Source organism: Micropterus dolomieu, linkage group LG11 (assembly GCF_021292245.1).
Source record: "Micropterus dolomieu isolate WLL.071019.BEF.003 ecotype Adirondacks linkage group LG11, ASM2129224v1, whole genome shotgun sequence".
In the NCBI taxonomy this organism is placed as follows: Eukaryota; Metazoa; Chordata; class Actinopteri; order Centrarchiformes; family Centrarchidae; genus Micropterus; species Micropterus dolomieu.
In genome coordinates, this window is record NC_060160.1 from 17966236 (window position 1) to 17979357 (window position 13122).

The following is a 13122-nucleotide window of genomic DNA, read 5'->3' on the forward strand; positions in this document are numbered from 1 at the left end:
AGAAACATAGCCAATGGCGCTAAAGTCTGTCTAACTTTAACATGTTTCTGGATCGCTCCACTATTAGAAAGCGTAGATAGAATTGATAGATTTTGCCTTTGTCCCCAATAATGTATAAAAATGCTGTGCGAGGCTTGTATGTACAGTATGGTTTGAAGCACACGTATACAAATCTCCATTTTTTTTAGTCAAGCCAGCGCTCGCAACACCCATGTGAAAAAAGAAAACAAGCATGAATATCATGAAAGACGAAGTGGAAGTGCCTGTCTTAAATAACGCCCATGTGACCTACTTCTATTACTCAGCTGACAGCACCTCATTCATACAAGCTGGGAAAGACCCTGTAGTCCTTGGACTAAGCATATTACGTTTATCCTGCTCTATCTTCAACTGTTTCCTCTTGTTGCGTGAATGCCTGTTTTATGTACACTGCTCAATCTGTTACGAAGCACGATGGAGGTCTTCTGTAATATTCCTTCCAAAGAAAAACTGTCATGTTCAATAAAAAAAAAACTACATCAATAAAGCACATAATTTCAGCTTTTATGAAGCATTTCTCTGCCAAATGAACCTCCCTGTTCCACGTTTTCCCCCAGGTCCTCACTGCTGCCCAGTCTGAACAATGTCAGTATTATGTTAGCTCCTGGGCAATGAGGAAGGAGAGCTGAGAGCTTTGATACAAAATGGCAAAAGGTAGCTAACGAAGAGATTGACGCTCCTTGTTGGTGCTCCCCATTGAAAGTAATCACAGAGACCAATTCACATGGATCACTTAAAATTCTGGAGGCAAGGCTGAGAATACACTGTTGATACTTGCTTATAATGAGAGCCCTAAATTCTGGGTGTAATGATACCGTTTGGCTTTCTAATGGGTACACTTGAACCCTGACCTACCAATAGCTCAACAGTAACCAGGCCCATTAATAGAATTGATTAAAAAGCATCAAATGTGTGTTCAGTAGCTTCAAAACATTTGCCTCACAGTTCTACACTGAAAAACCATCTAGGAAATGGTGCAATTAAAAGCACTAAGTAGTCTGGAGACAAACCAAATCCAACTTGAGTTTTTTTGCCAAACACGCACATACAAGTTGTTTGGATCAGTACAATTACAAGACTTCGATATTGTTATTATTACTATGACCCTGTGCTTTGTTAGAAACTGTGCAGTGTAATGCAGTTATATTTCTGCTCTGCATTTGAAAGATGATAGGAGTGGCTTGGTTGTCATGCCAGAGTTTTCAAAGGACTCTTTGTGTAGAAGCATCGGTCATAGCCAGAGACATCCTCCTGGTATTAATTCTAGAGTTCCTCCAGATGCTGCAAATTGTTTCAAATTGGGCCACATTAAGGCCCACTTTTATAACATGGATAGCTGCTCCTTAGATATTCAGTGATTCCCTACTAGGGGTTCTTGTGCCCTGGGGTGTACTTCTGCAGGTGCCACAGGATTCGTTAAAGGTTGAGTAGTTCAACTTATTAATTTAAAAGTATATCAACATATTAAGCCAGCTGTAACACCTGAACACTATGTGCTGTGTTTGAGTGCGTGAAATCTAATTAGCAAGTAAGCAGAGAGGTCGAAACAAAGTCATGAAAAACAGTTGAAATAGTTAGCTAAAACTAATGGAAATAGTTGAACTAGCTAAATGTAATGGATGAACACTAAAATGGATAAATGGATGGTATTGGATAAATGAAAAAATACATATCTTAATTATAGATTAACAGTTGAAATAGTTAGCTGAAAGTAAGGATTGAAAGTTGAAATAGCTAAACACATAATTGGATAAATGGTTGGAAGGCTATCTAAAAGTAATGGATAAACACTTAAAATAGTCAGCTAGCTTAAAGTAATGGATAAACAAAAAATGGAAACTTTATAATCTTCATGGAGGTATAGGAGTTGTAGGCTACTGTACCCAATAAACTGCAAACTGAGTGTAAAAGTAATGGATAAACAATTCAAATGTCCAGTTTCTGCCACTCCTAGTAACAATTTATGCAAACTTGACCATGTTGAAAAAATAATGTGAACATGGTTGCAACAATATCAAATAATGTATTAATAATTATTGAAATATTAGCAATATATGTAATGTAAAGTGTTTAATAACATCAATTTAAAAATCAATTCAAATAAACACATGGCAGGTGGTTAGGAACCACTGCTCTACACACATGCAACATGAGGCCACTAACATGACACAAAAACAGACTACAGTGCAGCAACAGCTGATCTGCAGCCAGCTGCTCACTCACATAGGTCACTGTGCAGATAGCACCTCATGGATTTGTCTGTGCATGGCCTGGTCACCTTCAAGGAGGGTCAACTGGCCATGATAAGACATCAACACCAGCCAGGCAACATGCCTTGCTGTGTAGTGAGTCTGTTGGACAGTCACAAGACAAATACAGACTCCTTCTCTAATTAGATTTCTCATGGGCTTAAAGATGAGCTATAATCAGCTGTGGTGTTCAGCCCAAGTCTCCACACAGACATGATGTTTCCTTGGAGATTCAAAAAGAGAGAGGACACCTCTGTTTCTTTAAAGTGTTCATTCAGTAATCTTTAAAAAAAAGTTTTCTTAGTAAGAAAATCCCTTTTGAGAGGTTTGTAAACCTCAACTGGTGGGAAGGAGAATGAAGGGCAGACTACTGGTCTTCCTCTCCACTGTGTGTTTTGGATGGCAATCATGTGAGTGGTAATGGTGCTTGGGGATCACTCATGAGAGAGACAGGCGTACATCTTTGTGGGTAGAATGAGAGGAGGGAGCCAACTCTCTTTGGGTTGTTTAAGATCTTATGGGAGAAGAGACATGTGTTGGTTCCAGACAGTCAGAGGGAAAGTGATGATGCAGCATGGATTTGAGGGGGAGATGAACAGGATCTCTTATGTAACCTGACCAGTTTTCCAAGAGTTTGAACTGCAAGCTTCCTATACAATGTCTATACTCCCACAGATCGTCAGGATGCAAGTTTTACATAAAAGTTGAACTGCATTGTAAATTAAATTCAAAGTGATTCACACTGTGATGTGTCACTGTAAAACGGTGAATTAATTAAACTCAAATTAAACTCAATTCATTCGAAAAATTATAAAAGATACTGCAGCAACTTAAATAACCCAGCAATCATTGCTGCCTGAAACATCTGGTTTCTAAATCAACAGTATTGTAGTAGCCTGTCAATTCAAATCGAAATTGAAGGTAACGATTAAAGCAGCTGCATATAGGATGATTCCAATAGTCCTGTTCAAAGGAATCACAGTAAAAGACACACACTAACATGATGTAACTTGGCAGAGAAGTGCGTGTGGGCACATGGACTGAGCGGTGCCGTGAGTCAAGCAACAATACAGCCGACAAGGGGGAGTTTCTTCTTGTAAAGCGCATGCTTTCCCTACAAAAATTCCCGGTGACTTCAGATCCAAGGAGGTGGTGATATTCATGGGAGCACGATTCAAACTCTCTCACTTGGAGTAGGAGTACAGCTTCAGCAGCCCTGCAGCGAGCGCGCTGCTCTCTTTGCACCTCTTTTCTTGTCTGACATAAACTAAAACAGATGGATTAATGTTTGCTTAAAATAAAATTAAAATTCCGCACTGGATGGAGAAAAACTCAGTTTCTCACTGTGGACTGAAGTTAAGTGCTGATTTGACAACCTGAAGACATTCTGCGCAAAGTATTACCTGGGCATTATGAAGAGGTATCCAGGCTTTTTTCATTCTTGGGAGAGGATGCAGTCTTGCTGAACTCACGTAGCCTAATCGCAGATTTTTTTTTTAAATTTGCTCATATTTCACTGGCTCTCGATAAAACTGTAACGCGAGCTGCACTTTTACGCGGTAGTTTTAAAACTTTGCATGCCCAAAATGGACCGTGCAGGATTTGCTGTTTTAATGGTTTTGACTGTTGCACTGGTGCGAATTGGTGACAGTCAAAAGGACACAACAGGTGGGAGGAAAGAGGGTGCAGAGGCAGGCAGGGCGATCGGGGACCAGCAGTCCCCGGTGAGGAGTCAAGGTCACTCGCCAAGAGGACCAGAGGACGGTGCATCCTCCAGACTATCTGGGGAAACTTTTCCTGGGACCCGCCACTCAAGGACTCTGGTCCGCCTGCCCAGGGGCACATCATCCCAAGGGGATGGCAGACACATATCCACAGCAGGACCGCTTCACGCTGCTGGCGCCTCCCGGGAAGACCTCGTCTCTGCGCCGAGGGATGGTGCGCCACGCACAGCAAGACAGCCGGCCAGCCAGCAGCACAGAACCAAAGTTAACCGCAGGCAGAGCAGCAAGCTCAGCTCTGCCAGCACAAAGAGACTTGCTGGGTAAGAATGACAGCCAAGTTCTCTACAATCTGTTTTAATGTTTTAGTTTGCTTTGTCAAGCTGTTCAAGCCATTCAAGTTCACTGTATGAGTAGTACTTTTGAAAGAATTTGGGTGACCTATTTTACTGTACATGAGTCCATGTGGTTTACTGTAAAGTGGTGGTGGCCCACTTTACCAGAATCTCTCTTCCTGTAAGGAAAACCAAGCGATCATGTAATATAACAACACACAGAAAATGACTATGAAGTGTTGCTTCATATAAACACAGTGTGGTTATAGTGCATCAAACTGTTATCCGGTAGCCTAGGCGAAAGAGCTGCACTCCAACTAAATGTGAATTACTGTAATATATGTATTTTGCCATCAGTGTCATGGCAGGACATGGAATAATAGCTGAGGTTAAACACTGTGCTGATTACTGGGCTGATAGAGGAAGCTTATAATGAACAACAAATGTATATGAATGGATGGACTTCATTTTAACTGTATTGAGACTAATGCAACACTGCATTACCACCATTTCCTCCCATTACTTCACATTACAGTAAATTTAAATCAAAATAGTACAGTGGCTGAAGACTACTTCAATGTGTGTGCCCAAGTTTTTGCTGTTGCCTGTGGCCATGTATTGTAGTGGCCCAACCGGAGCCTTAGCTGGTGAACATTTACAAATTTGCTCAGTGATCAGAAACACCTGTTTCTCTGAAGGCCCTCTCTCAATGCTGCAGATCCCCCTTTTTGTCTTTGTTAACAAACAGGGCGATGGGTTGTTTCCATATTAGAGCCCTTTTCTTTTTGTTAAATGAACCTTCTTGCATCCAGTCCTGTTTGTTCCATAGGGACAAAGCATGATATGCACTGGAGGGGAGAGTGTTTACATAATAATCAGAGGGGGATTTGAGTGGCTCACCTTGGGTTGCAGACACTGAAACATAACTGAAATATCTCTTTTGTGTGTCAGGGCCTCTTGCCTTTTGGAAATGGATTATTTTTATGGCCAATTTATGGGGAAGACTTTACAAGCAATAGGAGGATTCAGCCAATTGGTTTGCCATCTATAGGCTCACCTGCCGTAGGCCTAAATCAAGATAAAAAAAGAGGAAAAGGTTTCATTGACTAGGCTATACATTTCAGTTCATGCCCTGAGTCTGCCCCCTTGCCCACCTGCTAGCTATTGATACTTTTTGTTAAGATAACTTTGTAGTCCAGGCCCTGAAAACTAACACTCACCACCTAACACCCAAGAGAAATGTTGGAAAAGGGATGTTGTTTTACTGGCTCTGTCCACGGAATAAATGTGTTAATATGCCCTTATCCATCACACCTTAAAAACAAAATTTCTCAACGTATCTGTCAGCTGGACAACTGCACTGATGCATGGTTGAATTGAGGTGCTGTCTATTTAAAGCAGTGCATAAAGAAAATAGCTGCCTGTAGAATTAGATCCAACATGCTTTATTACAGCACGGGCCACATGCCTTGCTTGACACTGCCAAAAAAACATATTACAGTGTCGAATGAATGGGGTTCTTTCAGTTTTAAAGAAGCATAAAGGTGGTGTTACATAACTCTGCAGGAACATTACCTTATATTAGTATGCGTGGTGATTTGAACACTTTGATTCATTAGCTTCAGATGAATCATCCGCCGCTTGTTAGAGAAAGTGTTTTCATGACACATTTCCTCTTGGAATTCCCACTCAGCTTACTCACTTACTGTACCCCGCGGCACTGGCAGCGCTGGGTTCACTTAACTCTAAATTCATGTTGACTCAGTATGACTCCCCTTCTGTTTTCAATGCACCTGTCAGAAGTTTGACTGATCCAAATAGCTTAGTGGTGAAATACTACTCTGCTGCCTCGTGTCGGGGTTTAAATAAAATATATAACTAGGTGTGAACATGGTGTTATCTATATTTTAACCTGGGGCATGATCCTAATTGTGTTGTATAAAGTTCTCCATTACATACATATATCCCTTGATGGAATTTGAATGTGATGACTGATGTCTTTGGCACGGGCCTGGCCTGATGTGTTTGATTTATGACAAGGCTAAGCCTGCCAGAGGGCTCAACTGCATGTTATCCCTGTGACGCCTCAGTAACACTTGCAGTATCTAATGAGTGCAATCCTACTGAGGTCAATGAGTCAATTCCCGTTATCTTCTCAAATCACCACGAGTCAGACATCCACTTACTGTAATATCTTGTGAAAAGATGATGGGGCATAGATCCATGCCAGAGCGTTGACTGTTGCCCTGAAGTTGCTCTTGCGGTCTGGGGCCTTTTCATCTATCCCACTGCAAGATTTGGCCTGCTCTGCAAGTAGGGATTAAAGAGTGCAAAGAATCCAGTTATAACTGTTTAAAACTTGTCATCTCTCATTTGCTCAGTGATTTATAGAAGATGCGGGGTGCTTTTCATGTCCCGTGTGTCTCACATAATCCTTTCAAGGCTCAGATAACTCTGTATTTGTTTTCACTCTGGACTCTCGCATAACAGAAAGAGGGACTTGTGGGTCCACATTCAGATAGAGTTTCGTGACTTGCCCTGAAATTTTTATTGAATAAAATGCAATTATAGTGTAATCTCTAAGGTGTTCATATCAATAGGTCAGCCACATCAGAATGATCTGAAACTATGACAGCCTTCGCAATCAGATCATTTTGTCATGCAATGATTTGAGGCCTTCCCCTCTCAAGGTTATTGCTGTATGGATTATGAAGAGGCTCTCTATATGAATTTATGCTTGAAAAAGTGTCTTATTTCACCCTGGTTTCTGTATATGTCTTCCTTTGTTCAGGCCTAATGTCTGTGGTGGTCAGCAGTGCTGCTCAGGCTGGGCTTTGGCACCAGGGACTAATCGCTGCATAAAACGTAAGTAAAAACCTATGTACATAGGACAACTATGTACATTTTAAATATATGTATTCTGCCTGAATACACTTTCATTAAGCTACTAAATACAACAATTTTAGTCTTTGCAGACTAAGCTCATTCATGTTTGTGAAGTCCTGCAGCAGCACACAATTTTAGAGCTTTCTGAACTAGTAAACTTCGCAGACTGAGAGGCTGTTTATGCACACAGACTGAAAACTTACACAGTAAATGGCTACTAATGACTATCCTGTCAAGTGGAATTGCCATATGAAAGTTTTCCTAGGGTGTTATTGCTCCTATGGTCATGTTCATCATATGGCGTGGTGCCTTTTCTTTTCATGTAAGATCCTCACATGGAAATTACTACCACTTAGCAATTGGCTCTCTTTTTGACACAAGGCTTTAATTATGGTTGAAATTACGTCTTCTTTTATTTGACCACGGCAGTATTGGATATCCTAACTGCCAGATTATTAAAATGGAATAGGAGACATCGACTGTGAATGAATAATCGGCCACTTCTTCAAACCCAACATTGACAAAAACATTGTTACACATTGTCAAGAGAACTATTCAAAGTCTTATCATTGACCTATTCTTGACAAGGGGCCCAGTTCAGTACAGAAATGGCAACAGCTTACACCAGATTTGCTCTTTGCATGTTAATTTCACGTTTGTGTCCACCATTGTTTGATGAAGACGGAAATAACAGGATGGAATTGGAGCTTTTAGAGAGAGAGTTATCTTTAAATTTTATGAGTGAAGTAAAACCCACATGGCATGGTATCTATCTATCTATCTATCTATCCTTCTTTTTGACTTGTTTACTGTTTTCTCTGCTTGTTCTCTGCTAATTATCTCCTTCACACATGCACACGCACACACACCTATTAAGCCAGTCGATTACACAAAAAGCTGATTGGCCCCAGCAGCCTTCTAATTACATCTCCTTCCCTCCTGCCCAGTGCAAAGCCTACTTCCATTATTTCTCAAGTCCCAGCTAAAGGACACTTACCAAGGTGTAAATTACATCTAACACGGAGTTGCAGTTACCCAAATTAAAAAGGGTAAATACTTTTAATCTGCCAGAAAGTAACAGGTCCGGTCTAACGTGCCTGCGTTAAACAAGGCATCTGAGCAGGCCAGGGGTCTGCCCAACCATCTGGACCCTCTTACAGGTTGGACCTTACCCAGGTCTGACTGGAGGCTATGCTATCATCAGCTGAGTGAAGCCCCACGGCCGGCAAGGTGCCAACATGAAGGCCCCGGACTGGAGCTGGGACTTGGGAGCCCCCACGTAGAAGACCTCCGTGGAGGAAAACAGGCTCAGGCTATCTTTATTTCGTCCCCGCCTGAGACCCAGGCTGCTTTATTAGGAGATGGCAGCATGAAAACGTGTTCACAGTAGGGGAAAGAAAAGGAACAAACCTGTCGGCTGGGAGCATAAGTAAAAACATATCGTGGCTGGGGTGCGTAATTCTTGCTGAAGGGATTGAAGTAATGTTTAATATTTAAAGTGTCAGCTGCAGGGTTCACCGGGGAGGCTGGATTGGGTGTTTAAAGTTATGGCTTCCTAACAATACCTCCTTGTTCAATTGGGTTGAGCTCAGAGCAAATATATGACAGGAATTGGATCACTAGTTGTCCAGGGAGTGCGCCTACATGTCTTATGTTTATGAAACGGTCTACGTCTGGGTCTCCGTGGGTCTAGTTGGAGATTCTTGTCTGGCTCCCTGAAGACTCGGCCCTGGCAGGTTTGGTGCTGACTGTCTCTGTTTTCGGCTTCAGGATGGATGGTTAGCAGACTTGTTTGTGTATTAAACCAAATTCCATGTGCCAAAAATAGCCAGTGTTTTGTGATAGAAAGCTTTGATCCATTAAGAAGAACAGAACATTGCATTTCCACTGCTGCATCATGTTTATTTCTCTTAAATTAGCTGCTGTAATTAGAGATAAAACGTCATAAGTTTTTATGACTGCAGTTTTACCAAACCAATATTCATTTTATTACATTAATGGGGGCCAAGAACCAAAGGTGTGTATGTGTGTGTGTGTGTGTGTGTGTGCTTGCGTGTGTGTGTTGTGTTTGGCTGGTAAAGTGAAGCCAGGTGTACGCTTGTCTCTACCCCCATCTGTTTACTTGCAAGCAGGGTCGAAGCTCCCGTCGAGATGAAATGCAGCATCTTGTTTTTAGGTCAGCACTTATTCTTATTCCCCACTGTGCTGAGATTCACATCTGTTCATCAAAAAGTATTGTTGCTAAGATGAAGAGCAGGGGGAGGCCATTTTCTAGCCTCGCCCACAGCCCAGTAATAGTCCCTTATTTATAATACAAGACTGTCTGTCAGCTGCATTACTGTCAACACTGTCTCGACACAAAAACTGATTAAATGGAGTGCTAAACACTGCAGATGTTCAGTTTATTGTCTGAAATACCATGAGCCTCAATTCAAATCTCTAGGCCTAAATAAAATCTTCTACTGGTTTTCAGAACCTAATGCCACTTTAAAATGCTTCACCAACAGATCAACAACATCATTCATAAAATATGCCAGTAAGCCGTGGGAATGGTTTGTACCTGACAGTAATTACCAAAAAGGGAAAACAACAAGTTGTATCAGTAAAATTTGTACCATTAGTTTTTGTTGGGAATTGCCACAGAAATGCGTTTACAAAATAGTAAGCTACTTAGTTGTGGAATCAGGATGAAGGTTTGAATTGCTTTAAAGTTTTAGGGTAAATACCGTACAGTAACCCTCAATTAGATGTCTTGTACATCAGTGTAGAATTACTGTTTTGAAGTTCAGGTTTACATTTACATTAAAAAAATAAAATAAAATTAAGGTCAGAATGTTTAAAGCCAGTATTACTGGAGAATAATTTTGCATTTTGTGCCTTTTATGAATACCTGGCTTGGACAGGCTAATAGGCGGCACACAGACAATCTGAGCTAAAGGAGCTCTTTGGCAAGTCAGACCTGTAGGGTAGATTAGTTTTACAACAAGATTGTATAAACAAGCTAAAGGCTCTGTGGGGCTGCACCACATGGCTGTACTTACTTACTGTTGACACTGTGGTGCTTTGAGCTAAATGCTAATGTCAGCATGCTAACATGCTCACAACTTTATATCTGCTAAACATGTTGATGTTGATCAACCTCATGGTAGCGCTAGAGGAACAGTCAGGGGATCACCAAAGGATTCATCCCCCAGGGTCCATGAATATCTGTTCAAAAACTAATAACAATTTGTTCAAGATCTGTTATTTCACTCACCATTATTTGACACACCAACATTGCCGCCCAAAGAGCCATGCTGCTAGCATGGCTAAAAAGTAATGATAGGTGGTGGTGTAGCTCATACTGGCAGGGTCCCAGAGTTATGTTGTGTTGCTGTGGCTTCTCCAGTTGACATGGATTCATGGCATAGTCTACCACACACAGAGTGAATGTATGGGACAATATAGAATATGTCAGACCAGGCAACACTGCAGAAAGACTCCCTCACAGAGCTCAAAGAGCTCAAGTGCAGGCTTTTATATTCTGCTGCGGAATTCTTTTCACCACACTATACATCACAATATTTTGATGAAAGCATGCGTATGGCCATATGGCAGCGTGCTGCAAGTATAGGCAACAATTGAGAGCACAACCCCCTGAAAAAAGCACACAGATGGCCATTGATTTAAACCTGTTGCTGACTTAGAGATTGCAGATGAAAGGTGCATCACTCACGTGGAGGAATAAAGTTGTTTTCAGTCTCTTAAGCATCGGTGATTGACAGAGTGAAACACGGTAGAGAGGAGTTTCTTTTTGATTGCCTTCCAGCTTTCTTTGGCCTGCTGTGCTGCTCAGGGCCCCATCCCAACCCTAAAATAACTCCTCATGCAGAAAGTCTCTCTCTCTCCCTCTCTCTCATCTCCCATCACAACCCTCTCTTTCCACACAAAAAAATAAAGCATGTAGCATGTTTCCCTAATTTCATCATGTCCCCAGTGTAGTTTGAATAGGATGAAAGCCCTCCAAGGTTGGGAGAGCAATTTAAGTCATGTTAAGAGCTTGACTCAGCTGTTCAGCACGAGATGTTCACGGAGGCCACCATAATGTGGGAATTAATTAAAAATAATAATATATTTATTGAAAAAGTATAAAATACACTCTTTGTACATTATTGAGTCTTTTGTCATGGTTGCTTTAAAATTAAACTTGATCTTGAGTGTGAAACGCATTTAATGTTCTTCTTCGGTACAACATGTGTGAGGCAGCTGGTAAAATATGAAGGACATACACATGTGAGTGTTTTCTGACCTCCAAAACAGTACCCAAAAATGTTGGTTCTCCATCTTCACCTAATAGATACAAGCTGTCTCAGTTTGCTTTTTGTTAACCTCCCTGACACACAACAGAATATCCGTGTTTATTAGACCCGATCATCAGTGAGATCTGCTCTGCATTCACACAAACAGTCATGCAGAACTTGAAGAGAGCAAACATCATGGTGCGAATGCCTTTGGCCCAAATTCTTGGGTCAAAGGCATTTGCACCATGATGTTTGCTCTTATCTACACTAGTCACATGTATGTGATTTTGAAAGGAGATTTATTGTGCAAAACAAATGTTTGAACTGCACTGTTCCGTGTTTATGGCATGTACATTTCGTAGGATAGTATGACATGCAACTAGAGGTCATGAGAGAAGCACATGATGACCCAGTCACCAGGACACCAATAGAGGAGAACCAAGCCTCCTGAGCAGCGTCCTCTGTTTTGAAAGGAGGTTTTGAAAATGCTGATGTTTCTGGTGATCACTGAAACGACTGCTACACAGACAGCCACAGAACCCTCCTCCGCCTTATACGTTGTGTGTGGATTTGTGGGGGTTGTACAGTTCACAGTTCAGAGGCAGAACACTACCTTGGCAGCCCTGTAGAGAGTTATGGCCCATTAGACAGATCCTGTAATCAATACACACCCCGTCATCCCAAAACTCATCATTAACATAGACGCTGGACAGCTCGCTCTCAGCTTGTCTCCCCCAAACCAGGAGTGCTGCTTTCCCAACTCCAGCTGGTGTGTCTGTTTGTAGGTTGCAATTGGGTCCTGTTCTGGCCTCCTGCACCACATGTTTTTCTAATTGCTACCATAGACAGAAAGTGTGGTGAAAATGAGGTACTACTCAGCATCTGGACCTAGATGTCTCCCTGCAGAATTTCTTTTTAGTTTCTTTGGACATTTTTGATCATGAGCTGTTGTAATACAACAATAATGAAAAGAGAAGTTGAACAAACTTGGCTGAGTGAAGCTGAAAAGCATTCTTCAGTAACACCTTTTTCACAGTGCCATCATGCAAAAAAGTACACATGCTCTCGCAGATCTCTCAGCAGTAAGCCTAAAAACAAGTTAGGGCTTGATTGACATTTACAAGGTCAACATTAACAACAAGTGCCCCTCTCCTTCAGTCTCACACGCTCACTGAGGCCGCAGTGTTGTTAGGGCAGCCCGTGGCCGACCATATATCATAGCACCCTCCTGTTTAAAGACCATATGGAAGTTGTTGGGATGTGATCCCCCAGGAGGATGGGGTTTGTGGCTTTTTGGTGAACACCACGTCTCACAGAGTCAGCTTTACAAGCTGCGGGCACACACCCCCAGATCCAGATATCCTCCACAGAGTGCCCCAGCATGTGGCTCATTAGAAGCTGAATTTGGAAGTTTGAGGGGTGCGGTGGGGGCTCTGTATAGTGTGGCTAAAAGTAATGTACACAGTGTCGTGGGTCAGCTATGGGTTAACAAAAGGCCCCCGCAGAGCTGAGGTGGGTAAGGAGAATAAAAACACCAACTACTGTACTGGACCGAAAAACATACACTGTGATTGAAAAATATGCATCTATGACAGAGGCACCCTAATCTGGT

General features: G+C 41.8%; 1 protein-coding gene across 1 annotated transcript in view; it reads left to right on the forward strand.

Moving 5' to 3' along the window:
• Positions 1 to 3553: 3553 nt before the first annotated feature.
• Positions 3554 to 13122, forward strand: part of LOC123978986 (latent-transforming growth factor beta-binding protein 2-like) — an 84518-nt gene continuing 74949 nt past the window's right edge. The window contains exons 1-2 of the mRNA XM_046062661.1: positions 3554 to 4332; positions 7136 to 7209. Coding sequence (XP_045918617.1) covers positions 3866 to 4332; positions 7136 to 7209 — 541 coding nt within the window. The 5' untranslated portion in view covers positions 3554 to 3865. The remainder of the gene's footprint in view (positions 4333 to 7135; positions 7210 to 13122) is intronic.